The 27,333-nt window shown below is 49.7% G+C and overlaps 1 protein-coding gene across 21 annotated transcripts in view; it reads left to right on the forward strand.

Moving 5' to 3' along the window:
- EIF4G1 (eukaryotic translation initiation factor 4 gamma 1) overlaps nt 1-20,832 on the forward strand; it is a 79,260-nt gene extending 58,428 nt beyond the window's left edge. For all 21 annotated transcript variants that reach the window (XM_081189895.1, XM_081189899.1, XM_081189900.1 and 18 more), the window contains 20 exons: nt 637-756; nt 1,062-1,235; nt 3,850-4,047; nt 4,981-5,127; nt 5,305-5,541; nt 6,507-6,611; nt 8,297-8,456; nt 9,762-9,862; nt 10,594-10,696; nt 10,798-10,900; nt 12,507-12,772; nt 12,884-12,999; nt 13,893-14,065; nt 14,214-14,339; nt 14,437-14,518; nt 15,604-15,702; nt 15,867-16,001; nt 17,298-17,379; nt 18,131-18,271; nt 19,478-20,832. In XM_081189895.1, coding sequence (XP_081046021.1) covers nt 637-756; nt 1,062-1,235; nt 3,850-4,047; nt 4,981-5,127; nt 5,305-5,541; nt 6,507-6,611; nt 8,297-8,456; nt 9,762-9,862; nt 10,594-10,696; nt 10,798-10,900; nt 12,507-12,772; nt 12,884-12,999; nt 13,893-14,065; nt 14,214-14,339; nt 14,437-14,518; nt 15,604-15,702; nt 15,867-16,001; nt 17,298-17,379; nt 18,131-18,271; nt 19,478-19,659 — 2,850 coding nt within the window. In that variant the 3' untranslated portion in view covers nt 19,660-20,832. The remainder of the gene's footprint in view (nt 1-636; nt 757-1,061; nt 1,236-3,849; nt 4,048-4,980; nt 5,128-5,304; nt 5,542-6,506; nt 6,612-8,296; nt 8,457-9,761; nt 9,863-10,593; nt 10,697-10,797; nt 10,901-12,506; nt 12,773-12,883; nt 13,000-13,892; nt 14,066-14,213; nt 14,340-14,436; nt 14,519-15,603; nt 15,703-15,866; nt 16,002-17,297; nt 17,380-18,130; nt 18,272-19,477) is intronic.
- Nucleotides 20,833-27,333: the final 6,501 nt, after the last annotated feature.

Genomic DNA, 27,333 nt, shown 5'->3' on the forward strand with positions numbered 1-27,333 from the left:
GCATGTGGAGGAGCGGGGAAGCGAACCCGGTTCACCAGATTACGAGTCCACCGCTCTTAACCACTACACCACACTGGCCCTCTCTGGACAACTGCACAACATGACCAGTCCAACGAAGTTGATGTCAAAGTTGATGCGGGTGGTGCTGTGGTCTAAACCACTGAGCCTCTTGGGCTTGCCAATCAGAAGGTTGGCAGTTCAAATCTGTACCACGGGGTGAGCTCCTGTTGCTCTGTCTCAGCTCCTGCCAACCTATACACCTTTAGGCACCAGGCAAAAGTGTTCCTTTTTAATCAGGCCTTTGCTTAACCGATCAACATCTTACACCCTTTAAAAGGTGGATCTTTGGGGGGGGCGTATTGGATTATTTTTATTTTTTATTTTATATATTGTGATTTTTATATTATATATCTCTGGGTATAGGGCAGTATAGAAATTCAATAAATGAATGAATGAATGAATGAATCTCATTGGCATCAGCTCATGTTTGGCCAAGACCTGTGGTGATTTCTGAAAAGGAGAGTTTTAGGCATGTTCGGAGGCAAAATTTTGAAGATTTTAAGCTGCACAACCTTAAGACTTTCAGAACCTGTCTTACCTTTTGTGTGTTTTTCTCCCTGCCCCTTGACTTAACAGGCAAATAAGATGCCCTTGCGACCTCTGGACCCCGTGCGCCTGAGCACCATGAATTGTGGACCAGATTTCACACCCTCCTTTGCCAACCTGGGCCGCCCAACGCCACCTAACCGTGGGCCGGTATGTACCATCACACGGTGTCTTGTCTTCTGGCATGTATCCCCTGCCAGCTTTGTCTGCATGATGAACTCCAAGTTAGTGCCATCGTGTCTGGGCCACTGATGCTCCGTGATGGAACTGAGTATCTGAGCAGGCAGGCACATCTGCTGGCTCCCCCATCTGTTGGAGCCGAGCATACTAGGAGGCAGGCTAGCATCATGCTGGCAGTGCCACCTCTACGCCAGTGCTTCTTTGTGCTGGGGGGGGGGCAGGTTGGGTGGCATCTGAAAAGTGCTGGCATCACTTCTCCCCCTTTGCTTCCACAGCCTGCAGGGCCAGGCCAGCGCCGATCCCAGCAAAGCCTGAGGAAGGAGCCTCGGAAGATTATCGCTGTAGCGTCCCTGAACGAAGATGTCAAGCTCAACAAGGCTGAGAAGGCCTGGAAGCCCAGCAGCAAGCGGGCAAGTGAGCCAGAGGATCCTGAAAATTTAAAAACCCAGGTAAGGACTTGCATGACCTCATCTGTACCCTCACACTTTCCTTTTTTTTTTTGCAAGTAAATTTTTATTCAGAATTTGTAAAAGAAAAAAGGACAAACAAATACAAAAATAAACATTTTAACATAAATTATTCATCCTATTTTCATGCTATACAAAAAGTAAGCGTACAATCATACAAAAAAATAATATAAACATTAGGCTCTACTTAGCCTTTGACTTCCCTTCACCCTTTTGGTAAGTATCAAATAAATCCTGGGTTGCGTAATTAGTTTATTAAAGTTTATAATTACCCTCACACTTTCCTGATTGGTGAGTCTCTTACTAGCTGCTTATAGATTCACATGCTCTCTCACTTCTCATATGTAAAGTTCCCCTTTTTCCTTCCGTGATTTGCTCAAACCCTAGCTTAGTGTGGCCACCCACCAGCTGATCAGAGCTGAAGTCAATTACTTGAAGCCCTGATTTGCATGCACCAATTTTCAACCAACGTTTTAAACCTCAGCTTTAAACAATTGTAGTTAGCTATAACTATAATTGGTCCCAATGCTGATGTACAGTGGAACCTTGGTTGTCGAACATAATCCATTCCGGAAGACCGTTGGACTTCCGAAACGTTTGGCAGCTGAGGCTCAAAGGGCTAGTTCGCCGTTTGGGTCCCGAAATGTTCGGTTTCCAAGACACTCGAAAACCGAGGTTCCACTGTACCACTAAATGAGGGTAACAGCAGGCTGTATAAAGGGCTCGTGTCTCCGTAATTTATGTGGTTGAGACTGTGAATTTTACATCTGAAATAGACCACCAGGGTACAGAGAGGTGGGGAAATAACTTCTTGCTTTCCCCCCAAGTGCTTTACATTTTGCATTTTATTTCTGAAGGGTACCCCCCCCCCCCACAAAAGTGGTGAAAAACAGCTGGGTGGTGGTGGATGTCATTCAGTAACTTGCATTTTAGCTCACCAACAACTTCCATCTGGATACTGGTATTTTGGAAGACATTCCTGCTCCAGTTTCTGTGCTTGCCTCAGAGGAAAATGCGAGTGCCTGCTTTTGCTCCCTGGAGGGAAGAAAGCCATGCCCTCCATGGTTTTCTTCCAGGCTCCTTTCCCTGAACCTCTCGGACAGGGTTCATTCCTGCTGGAGTTCCAGTCTCCTTTACAGTGGTGCCTCGCAAGACGAAATTAATTCGTTCCGCGAGTCTTTTCGTCTTGCGAAGCACGGTCCGTCGCAACTGCGCCTCTTCAAGCGGCTTTAAGAAAAAAGCGAACAAACTCGCAAGACGTTTTCGTCTTGCGAAGCAAGCCCATAGGGAAATTTGTCTAGCGAAGCAATGCAAAAACCGAAAAACCCTTTCGTCTAGCGAGTTTTTCATTTTGCGAGGCATTCGTCTTGCGGGGCACCACTGTACTTCCTTTGGGGTGTGAACTCTTCCTTTGAGGTGGCAGAGATTTCAAAAGCTCCCCCCCCCAAAAAAAAAACCCCTGAAAAGAAATTGGGAGGCATTTCCAATGCATTTTATTTTTCTGTGGAAAATAGTCCATTTCTTAAGTTCATTAAGGAACAATGAATAGATGGCAATTTCAAATACAGTCTTTAGGCAAGTGTGGCAGTTTGAAAGGGTTTAGCTTTGCTTACTAAACATGCTAAATTGGCACACTCTATAGAGAAGTGGTTGTGAACGCCCCTAGGGAGCAGTGGGATTACACAGGGGGTAGCAGTAATAGAAATCGGGGATGCTGGAGGCGTAAATGACTCTCGGACTCCGAAAAGCTGGTATCAACAGGAACAAGTTAATCAGTCTTGTTGCAAATAGTTCCAATTGGATTTTGAATACATGTGCAAGTAATTGTTACTGTTTGGAATGTTATGTGTCAGTATCTTCCTTAGTGGGTTGTGTAGATCGCTATTCTGAATAATGCCTTTTATAGGGTAGGGGGTACTGGGGGGGGTGTTTATTGCACCCAGGGGGTGGTGGCCCAAAATTTTTATGGACCCACTGCTCTAGAGCAGGGTTTCTGAAACTTGGGCCTTGGGCTATTTTTTGGACTACAACGCCCATCATCCCTAGCTAGCACCACCAGTGGTTAGGGATGATGGGAATTGTAGTCCAAAAGCAGCTGGAGACCCCAAGCTTAGGAAACCCTGCTCTAGAGCATCGGGGGAAAATCTTAAAGAAATCTTAAAGAACCCCAATTCAGAATTATTGGAAAACCCACGTGGCTGCTCCCGAGATTAAAACGTAGAAGATAAAGGAAAACGATATGGTGGCCAAGATTCAGAAGGGGTGCATGCGTTTTCCTGCCCTCAGCACTTGCGGGGAGACTCGTGGGGAAAGGAAAGATGGTTGCCACCTTCCAGCCCCTGTGGATTTGGCTTGGGATGGGCTCGTGTGTGCTCTCCTTCGCTTGCCCAGTTCATTCCAGCAAACTCAGCCCTGGGCAGAGCACAGCAGCCAGCAGCTGCTTGCCCTCCCTACCAGCTTGCTGGGCTGGCAGGTTTCTGAGCTCCCACGTCCACACCTGCAGAAGGAAGGAACGGGTGGAGCAGGACAGGTGTCTCTCTGTGTGTTTATGCCAAGCTTACCTTGCTGACGGCGCCTGGGCGTTTCCTCCCCACAGGAGCTGTTCCGGCGTGTGCGCAGCATTCTGAACAAGCTGACGCCGCAGATGTTCCAGCAGCTGATGAAGCAAGTCACCGAGCTGTCCATCGACACCGAGGAGCGCCTCAAGGGCGTCATCGACCTCATCTTCGAGAAGGCCATCTCTGAGCCAAACTTCTCTGTTGCCTATGCCAACATGTGCCGTTGCCTTATGGGGGTGAGTGCTCCCACCTCTCTCTGGGCTGCAGAGGGCCTCGTTTTCCTGCTCGGGATGGGAAGAGGCATGGAAATGCTGGTCGTTCAGGACCACGGATTGGCTATCAAGCCTGTATCCTCACCGCCCTTAAAGGACCTTTGGAGAGAGGCTGGCAGTGTGGCCGAAAAGCACCAGGCTAGAGGACACTGTCAGGCAGATCTTGCATCCAATCTCCAAGAATGGTTGCCTGCGGTTGGGGGGGGGGGGCAGTCAGATCTCCGGTTACGAATCGGATGGGCCCCACAGGAATTTGCTGGTTTAGAGCGCGTGAGCTCATCCCTAACTGCTGCAGACACATGAATTTACAGGTTGCATGCGAATATGAAACAGAGTTGTAGCATTAGAAAGCTGGGATAGCTCTGTTTCTTACTAGGTTTGAACTATTTCATTTCCCATGGAAAGAAATTGTAGCCAAAGTAGCACACCTTGATTTTATATATGTACAAGATAGGGTCAGAAATTGGCCCAAGGGGCCGCTTGCAAATAGTGGTTGCATAGCTTACCATTTGAGCAGTACTTTATCTGTGGTTTTGTTAAATCTGTGTCAAAAGAGGTGCCTGGGTGTAGATTTCAGTTTCAAGTTTCTGTTCTCTCCCTTTGGCTCGTTGCCGTAAAGATGCGAAGAGTCTGGAATTCACTCCTTTATCCACAATTACATGGCTGCAATGCATTGATACATTTATTTCTATTTTCTTACTATGCATTTTGTTCATGTATTTTCCTTTCGATCCTGTGCGTTTCCTCAGTGCATGTTGAAAGATGAGCTATGACTTGTGGGTTGAGGTGGGGGAGATCAGAACTGGGGCTTCCAGCCCACTCTGCTGGCAGTAGAGGGCCAGTTGGAAACTGTCTGAAACCGCTTCCCATTGTGACTTGTGTCTGTCCCTGCTCTAGCTGAAAGTCCCCACTACTGACAAGCCGACCGTGATGGTCAACTTCCGCAAGGTACTCCTGAACCGGTGCCAGAAAGAGTTTGAGAAAGACAAGGACGACGACGAGATTTTTGAGAAGAAGCAAAAGGAGATGGATGACACAGCTGGTGTGAGTTGAGCTTGAAACTTGGGCAGGGTGTGTGTATGAGAAAAAGGTTCCCTACCCCTGGGTTCCAGTGATTTATGGAAGTAACAACTGTGAAATACGTATGCACAAATACAGAGATAGAGGTAATCAAGTTCAGCTCTCGGATCCCCCTGACCTCTACCCCTGTTCCGTCCGCAGCCCGAGGAGAGAGCTCGTCTGAAGGAGGAGCTGGATGACGCCCGGGACAAGGCCCGTCGGCGCTCCCTGGGCAACATCAAGTTCATCGGGGAGCTCTTTAAGCTGAAGATGTTGACCGAAGCCATCATGCATGACTGTGTGGTGAAGCTGCTCAAGAACCACGACGAGGAATCGCTCGAGTGCTTATGCCGGCTGCTCACCACCATTGGCAAGGACCTGGACTTTGAAAAGGCCAAGGTATGGACTTGCCCAGTGTTCAGAAATGCAGCTTTTCATAGCACACGAGAATACACATCCCAGATTGCACTGCCCTTTCGCTTCATGTTGGGCATCAGCAGGGCAGTTTCTCTGCTGCTGCTTCTCCCCTGGCCTTCTCCTGTTGAGATGCTGGCTTTACAGCTCTGCCCTCCATGCTTTGGTGCCAGATTGGAAATGCAAAGTATAGCTCTAGTCTGGGGGATCCTCCTGTTGTCATTGAACTACATACATCTCCCATCATTCCCCAGCATTGGCCAACTTAGCTGGAGCTGATGGGAGTTGGAGCCCCAATCATATTTGGAGGGTTGCAGGTTCCCAGTCCCTGGCATGGCACCACTGCTTAACCTGGCAGGCTTTCCTTGCATTTTCCGGGAAGGTGAAATTTGGTGCTCATAATCTGACATGGGAGAGGGGGAAAGGCAGGAATTGGCAGAGAGGCTTTAGCAGCAGAGCTGGGAGATGGCTGCATGCCGCTTGACAGTCGGTCCCCCCGTCAGTTTGCCTCTTGCTCAGGAATAAATGTGCACCCATTGCCCAACTATACAAGCTTACTTTTTTCTGTAGCTACTTGTGATGCCTATTGGAGAGTTTCGAGGGAGCAGCCTCCCCCAGCCAAGCTACTTTGCAGAGTGGAGAGAGCTGTGCCCAGGACTAGATATTTCCCAGACAGACAGAGGCCAGACAGCTGGGCTGAGGAAAATATGTCTCTTCTCCCCAGCCCACAAACATCCAAGGAACCGGCTACCCCAGCCCTGGCTTCAACAGGGAACTTGTACAGTGGCTGCTTGTTTCCTTTCTTGAACCTCACCATCCACCATGAGTTGGAAGCCCTCAAGGAGAACATCTTGCCTTGGTTGCTCCCATCCCTCCCGCAGCACGTAGGCACATTGCTGTCTCTGTTCGTTCGTCGTCACTTCTCTCCTTTTCTCCTCTTCCCCACCCAGCCTCGGATGGATCAGTACTTCAACCAGATGGAGAAGATAATCAAGGAGAAGAAAACGTCCTCACGTATCCGCTTCATGCTGCAGGATGTGATTGACCTCAGACGGGTAAGGTGCAGACTGTTGCTCCCTTATGGCCCCCTCCGGGCTAGATGAGAGCCCTGCCCCCTTCCTGGGATAGGCCGGCCTGACTCCGGGTAAGGTGCAAGACCCGCCTTTCCATCCCAGGGCAACCTGAGTGGGAACGATGGCAGCACGAGCCAACGCACACTTCTCTCTCCCCCAGCCCCTTAGACACTGTTGCAGCCTGCAGCCCTTTGCTTGTGCGGCTTAGGCAATGGGCTGACAATACTGCAAGCAGCTGCGTTTGGTGAAGGGAGGTTTCCAGCGCTGGCCCTTTTCTACACCAAAGGGTGCTATGTGCTCAATTGCACCCCAGGAGAAGGTGCTGCCCAGGAGCTGCTCACCTGTGTTCAGGCATTGTTGGACTCCCATTATACCTGGCCATTGACTATGCTGGCTGGGGAGTTGGGAATCCAACAATGCCTGGAGGGTCACAGATTCTCTAATCCTGACTCACACCCAGTGGCCTTAAGATTGCAGTTCCAAGTGTCACACACAAATGGCTGCTTTGCTTCCAGCATGTGAATTACAGAAGCTGTAGGGGTGAGGGGACAGGCTATTGGAAGTGCTGCAGGGGCTCTCAACTGTTGCAAGGGGAAGGGCTGCCTGCTTGGAAGGGGTCACACGAAAAGCCCCCCTTGCATGTTGGGCTGCTGAGCATTCCCCTTGCATGGGCCTCCTGCCAAACAATGCTTTGATGCCTGGATAGCTCAGGACTCGCTTCCGTTCCATTCTCTCTTACTGCAATTACTGGACAAGTGCTCTTTCCAGAGGTTTGAAATAGAGCTGCCCTTGTCAGGCATAGATCTTCAGAGACATAACACATGAGAAACAGGGCAGCCTTCCCCAGATGTTTGGGGTGGTGCTATCACTTAGTTGGTAGAGCAATGTGCTTTGAAAGCAGAAGGTCCCAAGGTCAATTGCTGGCATCCCCAAGTAGAACTGGGAAAGATTCCCTGCCTGAAACCATGAGGAGCATCTGCAAGTCTGTGTAGACAACCCTGAGCTGCTGCATCATCATCAATCATCATCATCATCATTATGCCACTGCCCATCTGACTTGGTTGTCCCAGCCATCTCCCAACAAAACATTAAAATAAAGCCTCAAACATTAAAAACTTCCTGATACAGCACTGCTTTCAGATGTCTTCTAAAATTTGTGTAGTTGTTTATCCCCTTGACATCTGGTGAGAGGGCATTCCACAGGGCGCGCGCCACTACCAAGAAAGCCCTCTGCCTGGTTCCCTGTAACCTCACTTCTCACAGGGAGGGAACTGCCAGAAGGCCCCCGGAGCTTGATGGTCTGACTTTGTAAAAGGCAGCTTCTTGTCTTCTTACAATGTTGCTGGGACTGCCAAGTGCCATCACTCCCGCTGGCTGGAGATGATGGAGGCTGTGGTCTTTAACAACACCTGCATCTGGCCAGATTAAGAGATGTTGGAGGGAAGGACAAAGGGTGTATGTTTAGAGGTCAGTTGCAAGAACAGCGACCAGGTGGACTGGCCGCTGGTGCTGTCAGCTCTGGAAGGGAACCTGAGCCCAGAGGCTGGTCCTGGCTAGACCAACAGAGAAGCTGGTGCTGACTGTCTCTCGCTCCTCCCTTGCCTTCACATGCCAAGCGTTCTGGGTGCTGTAACCTCTCCCCTTGCTTTCCTCTTTGCCTCTTGCAGAACAGTTGGGTGCCAAGGAGAGGGGACCAGGGCCCCAAGACCATTGACCAGATCCACAAAGAAGCTGAGATGGAGGAGCACCGTGAACACATCAAAGTTCAGCAGCTGATGTCCAAGGGATCAGATAAGAGGAGAGGGCCTCCAGGCCCATCGTCCGCAGGTGTGTGGGTTGGTCGCCTTCTCAGTTTCTGGATCCATTGCTGCCTTGTGGAGGCCACCCGCTTTTAATGCCCCTGGAAGAGAGAGCAGCTTTGGGACGCTCCAAGTTAATTGTGTGTCTATGTGCGTGAAGCAGCCGGGTGCCACCCAAAGATGTACTCCTGGCGTAGCTCGTCCTTAAAAATTAGGCGAAATTATTAATTTTATTCATTTTTATAAAATTTATACACCACTTGATTGGAAAAAGAAAAGTCAGAGCAGTGTACAAAAAGATGAAATAACAAAATTTATGGACTTCGGATCCATGGTGGTGGTTAAACAGAGCTTCCCAGTTTAGAAGCAATATGCTACTGAACATCATAGAATCATGGAGTTTTGAAGGGAACCCAAAGGTCATCTAGTCCAGTGTTTCCCAACCACTGTTCCGCGGCACACTAGTGTGCCGCGAGATGTTGCCTGGAGGGAGGCGGGCGAGTCGGGCGGCGAGAGGCGGGGCGGCGGCGGCGAGGAGAGGCCGCCCAGCGCGGGGCTCTCGCCGTCTGCCTGCCTGCGAGCTCGGCGGGCAGCGCCTCCGTCCGCAGCGCCCGCCTCGCGGCTCTCATTCCCTGCCCCTGCCAAAGCTCACCCAGCCAAGCCGCGCTCTCCTTCCTGCCTCGCTTTGCTGCCTCCTCCCCCCCCCCACCCCTAAAGCTTGGAGGTTCCCCGGCAAGGGGGAGGGAAAAAAATTGAAACTTACACTTTCGTGCGTCCCTCCCGGCGTGACGCTGCGCGCTGACGTCACGGGGCTGTAATGGTGGTGTGCCTCGAGATTTTTTTCATCAAACAAGTGTGCCTTTGCCCAAAAAAGGTTGGGGAACACTGATCTAGTCCAACCCCCCTGCAATGCAGGAATCTCAACTACAGCATCCGTGACAGTTGCCCATCCATCCTCTGCCCTCCACCTCTCAAGGGAAACCATTCCACTGTCAAGCAGCTCTTGCTGTCAGAAAGTTCTTGCTGGTGTTTAGTCGGAATCTCCTTTCTTGCAACTGGAAGCCATTAGTTTGAGTCCTACCCTCCAGAGCAGGAGAGAAAAAAGCTTGTTCCATCCTCGGTGTAACAGTCCTTGTTGAACTGAATAGGCTTTTGGGCTGATCCTGCCAGTCTTTTTTTCTTTTCTTAGCCAGCCCCAAGCTGCCACACCTTTCTGGCCTTTGATAGGCTCTCTTGTTCCAATAGGAACAGTAGACACGTGTACGCATTCACAGCTAGTTTGCCACGGATAGGCTGTTACAAATGATAGTCCTTGACTCGGCTGTCTCTGCAGGTGGGCGGGGCAGCCAAGTTTCGGATGACGGCTGGAACACCGTCCCCATCAGCAAGGGCAACAGGCCGATTGACACCAGTAGGTTAACAAAAATCACCAAGGTAAGCTGCTGGGCTGGAGTGGGTTTTTTGGGGTAGGGGAGGGTGCTTGTTTTTTGTGCATTAGGGAATTGTGGCCTTTTTCAATTTAAAGCGACAGTTTCTATTGGTTGCGAAAGACGAGAGAATTTTAAAAACCCACTTAGGATAAGGCTACCTGCCTGTGTCAGCTCAATTCATTTGCTTGATCTGTGTCCCTCTCTAGGGCTGATGGGAATTGTAGTCTAAAATATCTGTAGGGCACCAGGTTGGGGGAAGACTGTATTTAAGCTCTGGGCAACAAAGGATTGAATGCAGGCAAGCACATAGAATTGCACACATGAGTGGGTGGACTGGCTGGCTGAGGAGCAGCAGATTGTTTGTGCACTATATCTGGCATAGAAAGCAAACGTTACCAAATGTGGGGTGGAATCCTGTACCTCTCCTACCAGCCCCGCATCAGGCTAGTGGCATTTGTGAGCTGATTTACAAGCCTGTACTAACTAACTTTGTATGGAAGGACCTTGTTTATCCCTGCAAAATTGAGGTTTTTTTATGACTTCTGGGGTGGTTGATGGCGCTATTGTTGACATGGAGGGATAGGGAAGGAGGAATACATATGGGGGCAGACATCTAGTAGGGGTTGGGCAATTCAGAAAGCATTCTGTCATTGTTAAGTAGATGGGTTGGGTGCTTCTTTGGCTGCCTCTGATGGTGAATGAATTGCCTCCTCCTCTCTCCTTGCCACCTCCCAGCCAGGTTCAATCGACTCCAACAACCAGCTTTTTGCACCCGGCGGGCGTCTGAGCTGGGGGAAGGGCAGCAGTGGTGGTTCGGGTGCCAAGCCTGCCGAACCAGGTAAGTGCAGCTGGCGCAACGAAGGGTTTGCAAAGTGGGTGGTTCTTTTGCAGCTCCCTGGTCCTCTAACCCGCTGTCTTACCTGTCCTTTCTTTGCCCAGCGCCTGACTCCAACCGGCCAGCCACAAGTACCTTGAATCGCTTCTCAGCCTTACAGCAGTCTGCTTCTGCAGAGAGCCAGGATGTGCGGCGTGTGGTGCAAAGGTCCGTCTCATTCCCACTCATACTTAGATCCCCCCCCTTGCTCCTCAGGCCTGCCAGGTCCATCCTGCTGTTCCAAGCACCTTAGGTGCATTTTTGGATTTTGCATTTGCTCAAGGGGAGGAAAGTATTTGGCTTTTGCCAACGCATGAGCTCCTAAACCTCCTCACGTGCGAATAGGGCATGGCTGGCTGCAGATGTTGGGTAGGAATACCAAAAACAGATACAGTGGTACCTTGGGTTACATACACTTCAGGTTACAGACGCTTCGGGTTACAGACTCTGCTAACCAAGAAATAGTACCTCGGGTTAAGAACTTTGCTTCAGGATGAGAACAGAAATCTTGCAGCGGCGGCACGGCAGGAGGCCCCATTAGCTAAAGTGGTGCTTCAGATTAAGAACAGTTTCAGGTTAAGAACGGACCTCCAGAATGAATTAAGTACTTAACCTGAGGTACCACTGTAGATCAGAGTGGGGGAATAAATCCCCATCTTGCAACTTGAATACAAGTATTCTAATAAGTTTGCGTAGTTTGATACATGTACTTTATTCTGACTTTCCCTCCTGCCTCCCCATTTTATGTAATTTGGAACTACATGGGACACTTGAGCATCCGGGGAGAATGCAGGGAAGCAAGATAGAAATTGATGTGGAGGTTTCTTCCTGCAACCTTCCAGCCTCTCTGCCACTTGCCTCATCACCCTCTGCCGCCAGCAGTGCCAGTGGTCAGGGATGATGGGAGTTGTAGCCCAACAATGCCTGAAGGGCCACAGACTCCCCATCCTTCCTTTGTAGTCTTGGGACACATTGATTGCATTATGGGAAGGACCATAAATCTGCTAGAGTGCTCTCCAAACAGAGGGTCACAGGCTCAACTCTGCCCATCTCCAGTTAAAGAATCATAGAGTTGGGAGGAACCCCAAGAGTCATTTAATCCAACCCCCTGCAAGGCAGAAATCTCAACTAAAGCAGTCATGACAAACGGCCATCCAACCTCTGCTTAAAAACCTCCCAAGGAAGGAGATCCACAGCCTCCCAATGGAGTCCAGTAAGAGTTCAACAGCTCTTACTGTCAGAAACTTCCTCCTGATGTTTACTCGGAATCTCCTTTCTTGTAACTTGAAACCATTGGTGCAAGTCCTACCCTCCGGAGCAAGAGAAAACAAGCTTGTTCCCTCTTCCATGTGACAGCCCTTGAGCTACCTGATAACGTATCTCCTCCCAGTCCTCTCTTTTCCAAGCTAAGCATGGCCAGCTCCTTCATCCATTCCTCATCAGGCTTGGTTTCCAGAGAATCATAGGCCTGTCAAGAGCTTCTACCTAAGACCTCTTGAGTAGGCAGAACCAGGCTGGATTAGACGAATAGTCAGCATAGGGCAGCCTTCCCTAACCTGCTGCCTTCCAGCTGTGCTAGTTTGAACTTTTAATCCACTCCATCAGGAGGGCACCAGGTTGAGGGAGGGTATTACAGAACTTTGCCCTTTTCTTCCCTTCCCATCTTTCTGTTTTTCCTTCTGTGCTGGTCCTGAGTGAGACCCCAGCCGCCCGGCAAGTGTTTGTCTGGCATTCAGTGCAGTTTCACCTGAACTCTTGCGTGGTCTCCTTGCAGAAGCAGCAGTAGCCGCGACCGCTCAGAAAAGGGCGGTGAACGAGGGGACCGCTTGGAGCGTGAGCGGCCAGAGAGGGGCGATCGCCTCGAGCGGTCAGAGAGGCCGGAGCGGTCGGACCGGAACAGGACCCCTGTCACCAAGCGTAGCTTCAGCAAGGAGATGGATGACAGGAGCCGGGAGCGAGAACGAGAGCGGCAAGGGGTCCTCGAGACAGTGCGCAAAGTGGCCAGCATGACTGAGGAGCGGGACCGGAGCAGGGAACCTGGTGAGTGGCGGGAAGGTGTGCGGGGTTTAGTGGGCGGTGGCCTCCCCCTCCCGCCGCTTTCCCATTTGGTCCAGGACCAGTGCTGACCTCTCGCTCCCTCCGTCTTTGCAGCAAAGCGTGAACCAGTGGCCCCCGAGCCCCCCGCCAAGCCTGCCTTGTCCGAGGAGGAGCTGGAGAAGAAAGCCAAGGCCATCACTGAGGAATACCTGCACATCAACGACATGAAGGTTTGTGCTGCAGAGAAGTGGCAGGAGCAGGGCATTTAATGGAAACTGCGGAATAGGATGCAGGACATCGATATTATACTTGACATTTTATGAGAGGGCAGTAGATAAATATGGGTTTGTGGTTTGGCACTAGGATGGGGGGGGGGGAGGATTCTGAAGAGCAGGTTGGAATCCCTGCTCAGCTGCTAAGAGTCTTTTCTATTGACCAGTTTTCTTAGATAGGAAGCATAGCAGATTAAAGAACTTTCAGGTGGCAAATCATTTGCCTTTTCAATTCCAAAACTGCTGCTGTGCCCCCCCCCCCATTAACTCCTGGAAGCTTACCAGTGGTTCATTGATGCTTGGAGGGCAACATGGATGCACAGCCATGGCAGAAGGGAGTGCTGAGCACCGTCCACAGGGCCTAACAGGCTGCATTGATGCCTCCTGTTAACAGAGAGGCCCCTGGAAGGACCTGTTCAGATTCACAAGTTAAGGGATTGGTTCGTTGGAGGGGGTCAGTCTTGGACCAAGGGAAGCTTGGGTTGAAATGCTGCTTATCATGAAGCTCACTGAGCTATCATAGGCTGAGGGTTTTTTACTAGTCCAGCATAGCCCATGGGTAAAATTAGGGCAGATGGAGAGGGAGAGCTAAGGGCGTAATAATATATCACTGCAATAAGCACGTGCTTAAATCAAAGGAGCAGTATTCTGCATGACATTTTCTTAAGGAGAGCGGCTCCCGTTTTGGGGTGTTGCCCTGAGATACTGCATGAGCCGAAACTCTCTAACAGGTCCTTGGATTCCTCCCTGCAACAGGGTGGGCTTGGGTCAGATCTCACCAGCCCAAGGTGCAGCCTTTGCTATGAGATGTTTGCGCTAAGCTCTCCCCCTTCTCTGCCCGCTTCTTGCAGGAGGCTCAGCAGTGTGTCCAGGAACTGAACTGCCCCTCCCAGCTCTACATCTTTGTGCGGAACGGAATCGAGTCCACGCTGGAGCGGAGCACGATTGCCCGCGAGCACATGGGGCTGCTGCTCTACCACTTGGTCAAAGGAGGCATCCTCTCCAAGGAACAGTACTACAAAGGGTAATGGAGCCCCGCTATGATTTTTGTGTGTGTGTGTGTGGGGGGGGTCGGGCATGCACAACGCAAAGGTGGTCTCTGACAGCTGCACTATCAAGTCTTGGTCCTTTGCACACACTGACTGCCCCCTCCCTTCCTTTTCCACCCCTAGGCTGCATGAGATCCTGGAGATTGGTGAAGACATGGAGATTGATATCCCGCACATATGGCTGTACCTGGCGGAGATCATAACTCCCATTCTGAGAGAAGGTGGCATCCCCATGGAGGAGCTGTTCAGGTGAGCTGGAGTCTCTTTCCTTCCCTCCCCATGGGCTTTCCTCTCTTTTCCTCTACCCCCCCCCCACCAGTGAATGACCTTCCTGTGGTCTTTTCAGGGAGATTGCCAAGCCTTTGGTACCTATTGGCAAGGCCACGACTCTGCTGCTGGAGATCCTGGGCCTGCTTTGCAAAGGGATGGTAAGTTGCTCTCCTTCATGCCCTGGTTAACCTTGTCCGTTGGCCCTCAGGGAGTGCATGTTGTGATTGGTGAGCAGCCATAAAATGTTATTGGTGCCTTTCCATGTTTGGTTCTGCTTGTTTACGGAAAAACAAGCTAATTCCGTCTCCCACCATGATCAGGGGAGCTCAGCTGTGGACTGGAGCAATTGGCTCCTGTTGCCTTGAAGGCAAAGATGCAGAAATTCTGTGGGTCTCTCTGCTCTGGGTCTGAGTGATGGAGACACTTTGCCTCTCAGCCAAGCAAAAAGCAGGTGACTGGTCTGCCAGAGCTAAGGGAATTTGCCTCCTCTGTTTCTTCTCCTCTTCACACTCACTTCCAAATGTGGCCAGAGGAAAACTTGCACATCATGTATTTTTTAGGTGCAAAAAATAGCCACCCACAAGGAGTAGTTTGCTATCACACACACACACAAATACAAATTCAAAGGTTTGTGGGAATCAAGTAGTTAATTGCAATTAGAGTTCCAACATCAACAAACATTTCAAAGTAAAAAAAAAAGATCCAGGATGACTTTAGAGAGAGGCACCACAAAGCAGCACCCAGCCCTCCTTTGGCTTTGCTTGTTTAAGTAACTGCTACCCCTTTAATTAGTTCCTTCCTGTTCATTGGCATGTCTATTGAATTGCTGAATCAGCCTTTTGGAAGGGATGTGTTAATGAGTGGTTTCTTCTTTGCTTGAGGCTGAGAATGGGGGTCTTGCCAGAACCTCCATGCACACTGTCCAGTCTTGCGCCCTGGGGAGGTCACTTCGGTGCTGCTAACGGAGCAGCTTCATATCACCCCTGGACGTGCGCTTGTATTGTTATAATTATGCATCTAAAAAAACCCATGTATGGCAAGCACAAGCTGGAGGGGTTCTTCTTGTTTTGTGTTTTTATATTGTGATTTTACGTTGTGACCACCTAGGCACCTGCAGGTATAGGGCGGTATACAAATTTTATAAACAATAATAGCTCCCTATTGAGGGTAGACATAGTGGTGAAGCCGGGCTTTCAAGTCTCTTGGATGAAATGTTCCTAAGGTGGTCCCTGTTCCCCTGTAGAGCCACAAGAAGGCAGGGACTCTGTGGAGAGAAGGTGGCCTTAGCTGGAAGGAATTCCTGCCCGAGGACCAGGATGTCAATAAGTTCATCACAGAGCAGGTGAGCACAATGAGCTTTGTGGGGGAGGTTGGGGCAGCTCCTGGAGCTGGAAGGGGCTTCGGCTTGGCCCCACAAAGCATCCTCCGCAGAGGCAGCGGGATGCCTGCTTTTGCCATTGCCTCTGGCCCTGACTCTCGCCTCCCCGTTTCTCTCCTCCTGCTCAGAAAGTGGAGTACACAATGGGTGACAACTCTGACGCACCCAGCCGCAAGGAGCTCACGTCGGAAGAGCTGTGCAAGCAGCTAGACAAATTATTGAAAGAAAATGCGAATAACCAAAGAATATATGACTGGATTGAGGTGAGTTGGGAAGGGCGAGTGCTGCTGTGCCGATGAGCATGGGAGGTGGGGCTGGGAGGTACCAGGAGGAGGAGGAGGAGATAATTGGAGGGGCAAGTTCTTTCAGCAACTTGGGCGGTTTGGAAAAGGCCCAGACAAATCCATGGTGCACAAGGCTATTGGCGTCTCCTAACCACAGTGGCTGTGGTCTCCCTCTTCTGTTGCAGGCAGTATGCCTCTGCATGTCAGTTATTGGGGAGAGTGCTGTTGCTGTCAGGTCCTGCTTCTGGGCTTCCCATGGGCATCTGATTGGCTATGCTGAGGAAAGGATGTTTGACTAGAGGGGCCAGACTCTTCTTAGGTTCTTAATAGGAATCCCTGGAGAAAAGAGGCCTGCCGAGTGGATCCCCCACTCCCACTTTTATTGCATTTTATATCCCGCTTTTTTCTCCCAAGGAGCTCAAGGTGGTCCCCCCCCCATTTAATCCCCACAACAACCCTGTGAGGTGGGTTAGGCTGAGAGGCAGTGATTGGCCTCAGGCCCCCCAGTGAGCTTCATGGCCAAGTGGAGATTTGAACCCTGGTTTCTCAGCCCCTTAGTCTGTCACACTAGCCGCTCCACCACACTGGAAGTTGCAGCTTCCCGAATTGGGAGTCTTGCTGCCAAGCTACTCCTGACTTGTCTGGAGAGTTGTGCCCCACAGTCATAAAAGTCCATTCCACTTAGGACTTGACAGCAGCTTCTTTGAACTGAGCCTGCCATCAGATGCTCCGTGAAGCACACCGTTTTATATTCTTAGGAAGCTTTGTCCCTCTTCTCTAGGAGTTTGCTCGGAGAATGGGATTGCTGCCTCCCCGTCCCCCTTTATTGATTAGATGGTGGTTGGGGAAATCTGGGTATATTGCTAAACTGTCAGGCCTCTGTGGGGTTGGCTCCCTTCCTGGCACATACAAGGAGCAGCTTCAGTCAGGAGGGAAAATCTGCAGATGGAGTTGAGGCCCCGTGTGTGGTTGGTATGGATGTTTTTTAAGTGGATTCCCAGATACAGTGGCACTTCGGGCTACATACGCTTCAGGTTACAGGCTCCGCTAACCCAGAAATAGTACCTCGGGTTAAGAACTTTCTTCAGGATGAGAACAGAAATTGTGCTCCGGCGGCGTGGCGGCAGCAGGAGGCCCCATTAGCTCAAGTGGTGCTTCAGGTTAAGAATGGACCTCCGGAATGAATTAAGTGCTTAACCCGAGGTACCACTGTACTTAGGTTGGCAACTGCAAGCGCTTCCAACCTCTGATTCATGGCCTCTTCTTTCCCACCAGGCAAACCTGAGTGAGCAGCAAGTCTCATCCAATATGTTTGTCAGAGCCCTGATGACGTCGGCATGCCATTCCGCTGTTGTCTGTAAGCGTTGGTGCAAGCCTGGAACGGCAGGGACCGGGGTGTGGGTGGCTGCGTATTTGTGTGGCGGTTTAGTGGGAAGTGGGTGTCTCTCCTGTGAGCTGGGTCTGGGGGCTGATGTCTCAGATGAGAGCAGAGCCTAAAAATGCCTTTAGCCCACCATTGTAAGTGACCTGCCAAACCAAAAAACAGCCCCACAACATTGCAAGGCTTCTCTGTGAACTCGTTTGTGACACCTGTGTGGAAACGCAAAAACCAAGTGAAAACAACCTGTCAAACAGGGAGCAGGCCATGCGTGGTGGGCGTTGTTCAGCTTTCTAGCTCTCATTAGTTGATTACAGTGGATAAATAGGAGCATTGTTTATTACATTCAGGCCTGGTGGTTTGTCTGTTTTTATAGACTCCTCCCCTCCCAGTCTAGTTTATTTGGGATTTAATCTGTTTTATTTACCTTGTTGTAACCCACCCTGAGGCTTTAGGATTAAGGGCAGGTATTCAATCTTCCTTCCTTCCATTTCCTTATTTGGGGGAGCTTGGTGGCCGCCACTGGGATGTCTTCTGAGGAATGGGACCTGTGGCAGAGGCCAACTCCACCTTGGAGTAAACTACCCTCTAGGATTCGGATGAGGCAACAGGCAGGGGACCAGGAGGCTGTTATTGGCTGTTTTAGGGGTGCAGTGAGTCTTTGCACAACATCCTTAACTCTGAACATCCTTCTTCCCTCCCCCCCCCTCTCCTCTTCCTTCCGCTGCAGTCGAGAATCCTTACCGGATGGACAGTCCCGTGATCAAGAGCCGAGCCAAGCTGCTGCAGAAATACCTGAGCGATGAGAATAAGGAGCTGCAGGCCCTCTATGCTTTACAGGCCCTTGTGGTAAAGCTGGACCAGCCAGCAAGTGAGTGTTTTGCCTGGAAAGGCGACCCCCTAGCCTTGTACGCCCAAGCCGCAATAGAGATGACCTGCCTGTAAATCAGTGTTTCCCAAACTTGGGTCTCCAGCTGTTTTGGACTGCACTTCCCATCTTCCATGACCACTAGTCCTGCTAGCTATGGAGTTGTAGTCAGAAAACAGCTGGAGACCCATGTTTGGGAAACACTGCTGTAAAATCAAGAGAGGCAATAGGTTCTGGGAAAGCGCAGTCAAAATGGCTGAAGGAACTCCCCCATGAGCAAAAATTGTAACATTTGGGGGCTTTTCAGTTCAGAAAAATGGCAAATAAGAGGGGGTGGGGTGGGGGGTGACAACATGGTGTAATATCCACAGTTATCCGAGAAAGATAAACATGGGACTATTTGGGATAGGCAAAGTAGTTTGTCACACAGCATAGTTAAACTGTGACATTCACTCCCTCTCTATTGGATTGATTTAAAAAGCGTGTCAGGCAGATTCATGGAGGATCATCTGTTACCAGTGGCTGCTATCAGTGGATAGAGGCATTGTTCTTCCTTTCATCATCTAGGGCACTGCCTTACACGGAGTCAGACCACTGGCTCATCTAACTCAGCCTTGTCACCACTGGGAGCATCTTGCAGCTCCACGGGGAGATGCCAGGGATAGAGCTCAGAACCTCCTGCATGTAACACAGATGCTCTGAGCTTTATAGCTGGGGTAGCTCAGTCGGTAGAGCATGAGACTCTCAATCTCAGGGTTGTGAGTTCGAGCCCCACATTGAGCAAAAGATTCCTGCATTTTAGGGGGTTGGATTACTCTACAATTCTCTGGTTCCCTTGATCATAGATAACAGAACTTGGGCTCAGCCAGTTACAGCAGTGTTTCTCAAACTTGGGTCTCCAGCTGTTTTTGGACTAAAATTGCCATTATCGCTGCTAGCTAGGGAACTGGCAGTGGAATTTGTCGTCCTAAAACAACTGGAGACCGAAGTTTGAGGAGCAGCGAGATGGGGGGCTGGTGAAGAGTGCTTTCTTGTGCCTCCTGGATGGATCCTGCCCGTAGGAGTAGAGAGGAATCAATGATATGATGTTGGTCGTATGACCCTTCTTCCAAGCATCCAGAGGGGCGAGTCGAGTCGGCTGGCGACCTGCATTTCCCCCCCTGCGTTATTTGACTCTCCTTCCCCCACCCTCTCTCCTGCCGCTTCCAGATCTGCTCCGAATGTTCTTTGATGCCTTGTACGATGAGGACGTGATTAAAGAGGAAGCCTTCTACAAGTGGGAGTCAAGCAAAGACCCGGCCGAACAGCAAGGGAAGGGAGTCGCGCTCAAGTCCGTTACAGCCTTCTACACTTGGCTGCGCGAAGCGGAGGACGAGTCTGACAACAACTGAGCACCCACGTTGTGGGAGGTGGGGCGGATGGACGGACGGAGCCTGCCTGCCTGCCTGCTCTGACCCCTCCTCAGAGCCTTGGACTCCCGTGGGGGTGGCAGCGTGGCGGGTTAAGAATACACAGGAACTGGGCGCCGCTCTCCGTACCTTCCTCCCACACAGGACTTCTTTCCCCCCCTTATTATTATTTTTTTTTTGGTTGGGATTTTTTTTGTTCTTTTGTTTCTGTTTTAACAGCCTGTATTGGTTTGTGTCTGACGATAATAAATTGATGCTGAAGGAGGCGGTAAGTGTTGCTGCTCCGCTCAGCTCCCGAGGCCAATTGCCCCGGGGCGCACCTGGATGATGATTTTAATGAGCGGGGGGCCCCCCCTCGAATCTTTGGCAGGTGCAAAGCACCCGAAACACATGTCTGTGGAAAGGGGTTGGGGGTTGGGAGAGCCTGGTGTCTCTGCTGCTCTCCCCCATCTCCCCTTCCTCCTCCTCCTCCTCCTCCCCAGTTATTGCTGAAATATAGAGAGATTATATAAATATATATATAAAATATAAATATAGACTTATTAAATCTTTTGAGGTTTGAGAGGATAGGACTCTGCTGTCCGCAAACTTTGCCCTCCTGTTCCCATCCGCCCCCCCCATCCCACTGCCCCCCCCTCGCACCCTCGGATCACCGCCTGGAATTAACACAAAAGCCTCTTGACGGATGTTGTTGCTTTTTTAAAATAAAAGGGGGGGGGAATCATTTCAAACATCCGCCTTGCTTGGGAGCTGCTGGAGAGTTGCTGGCAGAGGGAATAATATGGGGGGTGGGTGATGTGTTTGCAGCTCTTCAGTTTTGAGGTGGGGGGAGGATTCCTTCTTTGGGAGGGCCCTCCCACGTCCCCTCCCCCCCCACGCCCACACTGAGGCCACGGTTTTGCAACCTGCTTCGCCTGCGATGGATGGTTAGAAGGAGCTGCTCTTGTGATTGAGAGAGAGAGAGCGAGAAAGAAAACAAAACAAAAAAACGAAAGCGAAAATGAAACGAGGATTCGGAATTATCGGTCACATGAATTTGTAAATACTTTTTTCTTTTCTTTTTCTTTTTTTCTTTATGGAGTATTTAATTGAAGGTTCAAAAAAGCATCTTTTCACCGTAAACTGGAAATAAAAAAAAGAACATTGCTTAAAAAAGGTGACGTGTTGGCTGCTGTCGCGTCCCTGCCTCCCGCCTCGGCAGGTCTTGTCGGGAGAGTGAGAGAACCCAGAGTTCCTGTGCCCCTGCTCCAACCTGACCCTGTGGAAAAGGGGCAGGGAAGTTTCCTTAGCAGAAAACATTTGCTCTGGGGAGGGGGGGGGAGAGGTTATTGCGAGGAGAGGGTGTTTCAAACACTGGTGATGGGCTAGTGCAAATGGAGTGAGCTTTGGGTGAAGTGTGCAAGCAGGCTCTCCGGGGTTTGTTGCCTTGCGGGCTTTGTAAAATGCAGGAAATTTGATTTGGGAGAAGAGAGGGGACAAAAGGCAGTCTTGAGGCCCTGGGGAGCCTGCACAAAATACACCTGTGTCCCCTCCCCGAAAATGTTGGGCTACAACTCCTAATCATTGGTCAGGCTGCCTGGGCTGATGGGAGTTGGGAGCGTTTAACAGCTGGATGCATTTATCTGGTGGCAGAGTGTGGTCCAGTGACGGAATTCTTGCCTCGGGTTCACCTTCACTTCCCCAGGAATGAATTTGAATCCTTAATTCAGCGTTTGGAATTTCTCAATATGCGTTTTAAGCATGGGCAGTGTTAGCAGGGAAAGGGGTTTGCTGTGGGTGGAAGGGTGAGGATTCATGGACTCCTTGAGGTGCCGGAGGAGATGGGGAAAGGCAGAGCATCATGGCGTTGTTCTTGTGACCGAGCCCTCATGGTTTTCCACACTGAGGCAGAAACTTTGCATGAACTGAGATTCCCAAGAAGCCAAACGCTGGACCTGCACCCAGTGTTGCCACTCGCAGGGTTTCCTGCTCTACAGTTCTCCAGGGCTGGAATGGGGGAGACAGCAGAACAGCTGCTTCCTCCTGCAACTTCCATCTCTTCTCTTGAAACGGTGGTGTTGGGGGCATTGTGGATCTTTGCAAATGTTGAACCGCTGTGTGTCCCAAAGCGATGCCTGTTGTTTTCACCTTCAGTGCCGGAGGGTGTATCATGAACGGAGTGTCCCACTTGCTCCAGGCATCGCCACCCCCTCTTCTGGGCAAAAGGCAAGTTTCTGCACTTTGTCCTGGCAGATAAGATTTTTAAAGTGCGTATGAGCAAGAACTGCCAGAGTCAGGAACTTTACCAAGTAAACCCCTTGCTCAGGAAATGAGGGTTATTTTTGCCCTGCATGGCTTCTGGTACCTAAATTAAAAATTCTTGTTAATCCTTCTCCAGAAATCTGATGGGATGTAGAATTATCTGGCACCCTTAATATCACCAGATTGTGAGCTGATCTGTTCACAAGACACTACAAGGCGGTAGACACCATTGTAGAATTCTGGAGAGTAGCATCTCAAGACTGCAGAATATGGAGAAAGAGAGCAGGGACTTGCTCATTTATTTAACAGGAAATATGTACCACTTAATTAAAACCTCTAAGCAGTATGCATAAAACCATACAATATATTTATTTATCGATAACAAAATAATATTGTGGCACACGAAGACTAATGTATATGTCAGGATACTTTCCAGTCAAGGATGATGCCCAGTGACATGGGATGTGGTCCATGAAAACTTATGCTAGAAGAAATAACATCACCCTCTCAGATTTTTTTATTTTTATGCATATTCTACTAAAAAACAACCTGGAAGCAGTAAATTAGCACAGTGTTTCCAGCATGACCACTACATTGAGCCCAGTTTAACCAGGGATGGGATCAAGGAGGGATTTCCATGGGCTGTTGACTTCTAGCTCATTCGAGCTCCCCAGGAAGGGGACAAAACAAGAAATGGCAGAAACTGGAACAGGTCTGCCCACTGACAAAGTAAAAACGAGTGTTTGGAAACAGCTGCAGAAGGATGTTCCTCCACAAGGAAATATTGGGGGCTTTTTTGTTGTTGTTCAGGAAGAAAAGAGCAAACAGGCTGTCCAGAGTTGTCCTATGAAGATGATTGTGGTGAGTTGGGAGGGGAGAGTAAAGGTAAAGGACCCCTGGATGGTTAGGTCCAGTTAAAGGCGATTGGGGTTGCGGCGCTCCTCTCGCTTTCAGGCCGAGGGAGCCAGCGTTTGTCCACAGCTTTCTGGGTCATGTGGCCAGCATAACTAAACCACTTCTGGCGCAATGGAACACCGTGACGGAAACCAGAGCACATGGAAACACAATTTACCTTCCCACCGCAGTGGTACCTATTTACTTGCACTGGCATGCTTTCAAGCTGCTAGGTTGGCAGGAGCTGGGACAGAGAGGCAGGAGCTCACCCTGTCACGGGGATTCGAACTGTCAACCTGATGGGCAAGCCCAAGAGGCCCAGTGGTTTAGACCACAGCTCCATCCACGTCACTTCCTGGGAGGAGAGTGAAGAGATTCAGGCCAGGCAAAAGAACATGCTTCACACAGCGCATACAGTGGCACCTCTGGATGCGAACGGGATCCGTTCCGGAGCCCCATTCACATCCAGAAGCGAACGCAACCCACATCCGCGGGTTGCGATTTGCCGCTTCTGCGCATGCACGAGCTGCGAAACCCGGAAGTAACGTGCTCAGTTACTTCCGGGTCGCCGCAGCGTGCAACCCGAAAATACTCATCCCGAAGCTTATCCTTACTTATCCTGCAGCTACTTCAACCCGAGGTATGACTATAGTTAAACTATGGAACTCTCTCCCACAAGATGTAAAAATTTGGACAGCTTACTAAAAGGTTTGACAAATCAAAGATGGATATCGTGTATTAGGGAATATCGGTGGCAGAGAGGGGGCTGTGGTCTTCTACTTGGGGGCTTCCCAGTGTCATCTGGTTGGGATCTTTGGGGAATGGGGTGCTGGACTAGACAAGCCTTTGGCCTCTTCTTAGATCTTAAAGGGGCAGTGGTAGCAGATTAGGAATTCCGGTTCTGGCTTCCTTGCTGGTTTCCTTTCAGGTTTTCATTCTTCCTAAATGCATGAGGCTGCTTTAAATGCAGACGGTTTCGGGTTCATTCCCTGAAGTCTCCAGGCAGGGCTTGTAATTACTGAAATACGTTGAGTAATGGTCTTCCCTGGTATTTACACAAACTAAAAATAGGCCTGTGTATTAAGCTGGAGATCTTTCTGTCTTTCTCTGCCCATGATAAGGACTTGTAATGTACTAAGCAGCCCACCATGCTCCTCCTGGGTAAGAAGAACCATAGCTCCAGCGATGCCATTGTTAAACCATCCGCAAATGCTGATAGGTTTAAAAGATAATGAATACTGCCTGTTGCTCCCGTCCATAAACAATATAGTTTTCGAAAGGCACTTGAAGAAAGGCTGGTTCCTTCCAAACTTCTGGTGGCAGGGAGTTCCACAGGGCCAGGCCTGCCACACTAAAGACTTAGTCCCTGGTGAGGGCCAAGCAAACCACAGGTGAGATGGGGAGGCGGGGGGACGGGACCACCAGAAGTGCATTATTAAGAGGATTTGGGTGATGGAGGTGGAGCAGAAGGGACTCTACTGCCCTCAAGGTACTTTGGGGCAGTTCCAGGCTTTGTAGGTTAATGCAAGAACCTTGCAGCTGGCTCAGTGGCCGAAGCTTATGGAAGTTTGTTTATTTGCAGCATTTTAGCAAAAAGAGAGCAGCTTCAAAAAAATTCACTTTTCGAAGAAGCCTTGCCCTTGGGATCAGAGTCTCAAAAGTCATATAACACATGAGGAAAAAGGAAAGGGGGGGCAGGTTCAAACCGCAAGTTCTTCATGTTAACAGTTACTAGAACACATTTACAGTACATCGTTCTGTCTGTGCGGATTCCTGCTGACTAGAAGAGCAGCAATTCCTCATGGGTGAGCTGCTGTCAGAAAGTTGCAGCCCCTTGAAGCCTCTTTTGAGCCTCAGCTTTTATAAGAAAGAGCTTCATTAGATGCACACAAAGTGGGAAGCAAAGGTGTTCAGTGCCCAGTATTTATTCTTATAAAACCTAAGCATTGTTCCTTGGCAGGCTGGAGTCACTGGTGCAAGTGATTAGGCAAATTAAGCCCATCTGCATCATTTTAGCTGGCCATGGAGCAGAGCAAGGAGCCGCCACACTGCCTGTCCTTGCCCATCAGAAGCCTTTGGTATTGTAGGGCTGGAAAGGGACCCCAAGGGTCATCTAGTCCACCCCGCTGCAGTGCTGGAATATGCAGCTCTCCCTTGTGGGGATTGAACCTGCAACCTTTGCATTATCTGCACCAACTGAGCTATCCTGATTTTGTCAGGTATTGCCACATTTAAGCCTTAATAAGGACTAGCAACTTATTTTGTGGTGTATGACAGAATCTTGGGAAGAAGCTCAGCTCTGCTGCATCCAGTGTCTGCCCTATCCTTAAGCCCGTTCTCTCTTTCCTGCAGTCCTATGGTATTGCAATGTGCACATATCCCCACATAGATATTCTTGCGCATAAATGGGGTGTGTGTGTGGATGAAGGGTGCATGGTTTGAATTCCCTCAGGAGAGCCAAGAGTCCATTTCCCCTCTGTATGTCTTTATGACATCGGGATGACGGGTGTATGCAGTTAGCAACATCTCTCACAGATGTAAGTGCGCATTTAGATTCGTGTGAGAATGCAGTTTGCACCTGGTGCCACCAGGGAGCAGCAGAGGACCAGTTCTTAATGCAACTTAGAGCACTTAGAAGTTCCTTTGGCTTGTGGCTGGGGAACATTCACAAACTGGCTAAACAGTCCTAGGTACACACACAAAGATTCTTAATACCAAGCACATCCCACAAGTAAAGGTGGATGATTCTGTTAATCTCGATTTCTCATTTCTCCAGCCTTAAGTTCTCCACATTTTCACGATATGCAAATTATTTTTTCATAGTCCTCATGAGAATTCATCAGCATCTTAAATCAGATTTCTCCTAATGTACATGCTTTTGGAAGTGATTCTGCTTAATGTACAAATTTGGCCAGCAATTTCCCCTAATAATAATGCATTTTGGTATGTTGTTGGTAATGTATACATTTTTAATGTATGCTTTGCCCGACGTAGGCATTTTTGGACATATTACTTGAAGAATTGCATTGCAATATTTGGGGAATTGTGAATGTTGAAAGCTGGCTGCCACTTGGCTTTGCTTATTGTTTCGGGAAGTGCAGATTCACCTCACATGTGAGCAGAATTGTCTTTGCCTCCCACCCCTGCCTACAACCTAGTTTATTGGCTACAACAGAGTGCCTGTTTCAAGCCCAATTTCATTGTGGCATCCATGCTGTTGACCCCCCGGACCTTTGGAGTGGGGGGGTGTGTGTCTGCTGACAGGTGTTTCCAGGCAGACCACCAGACTGCCCCCATTGCCCTCACTGCAAGAAGCAAAGCTACAGGGAACCAGGCAGAGGGCCTTTTCGGTAGTGCCGCCCGCCCTGTGGAACGCCCTCCCATCAGATGTCAAAGAGATAAACAACTACCTGACATTTAGAAGACATCTGAAGGCAGCCCTGTTCAGGGAAGTTTTTAATATGTGACATTTTAATGTATTTTTTACCTTTGTTGGAAGCCGCCCAGAGTGGATGGGGAAGCCCAGCCAGATGGGCGGGGTACAAATAATAAATTATTATTATTATTGGGAGTCATTTCTCACCACTCAAGGAGTCTTGTTCAATGTTAGTGTCTTGATCAAGGGAAGTTGCAGTGCTAGTCTGTTCTGCCTTGGTCAGACTACATCTGGAATATTGTGTCCATTCTCGGCAACCCAATTTAAGAAGAATGTTGAGAAGCTGGAAGGTGTGCAGAGGAGGGTGAGCAAGATGATAAAAGGTCTGGAAACCAAGCCTGATGAGGAACGGTTGAAGGAACTGGGTATGTTTAGCCTGGGAAAGAGGAGACTGGGAAGAGATAGGATAGCCATCTTCAAATATCTCAAGGGCTGTCACATGGAGGAGGGAACAAGCTTGTTTTCTCCTGCTCTGGAGGGCAGAACTCGAACCAATGGCCTCAAGTTACAAAGGAGGAGATTCTGACAAAACATCAGGAAGAAATTTTCTGGCAGCAAGAGCTATTCAACAGTGGAACAGTCTTCCTCAGGACGTGGTGGACTCTCTTTCATTGGAGGCTTTTACGCATAGGTTGGATGGTCATCTGTCATAGATGATGTAGTTGAGATTCCTGCATTGCAGGGGGTTGGACTTGATGATCTTTGGGGGGTCCCTTCTAAGAGAGTTTGTGTGCTGGTCCAGTAAACGCTTCCGCTGCGCCACCAGCAACGGCTCTCTTTGCAGAGCATTAATTAAGTCCAGTGCAGAGATTCTTGTTGCAGTACAAGCTTCAAAGTCTCAGCAGCAAAGAAATAACGACACAGGGAAGCCTGTCTTTCCAAAGACAGGTTTATTGCAGAAAGATAACAGAAACACCTCCGGAGCTTTCGGACATTTTTGCTTCATGCCCCACACAACGCAGAGAAAACAAACACTCTTTATATACTGAGCAACTTAACAACTTAACGAGCTTGACTACTTAAAGTTACATGACATTGCTAACTTGCCAGCGTCTTAGGTTTCACACCCTAACACCTTCCAACCC

Source organism: Podarcis bocagei (assembly GCF_964188305.1).
Source record: "Podarcis bocagei genome assembly, chromosome: 4".
Classification (NCBI taxonomy): Eukaryota; Metazoa; Chordata; class Lepidosauria; order Squamata; family Lacertidae; genus Podarcis; species Podarcis bocagei.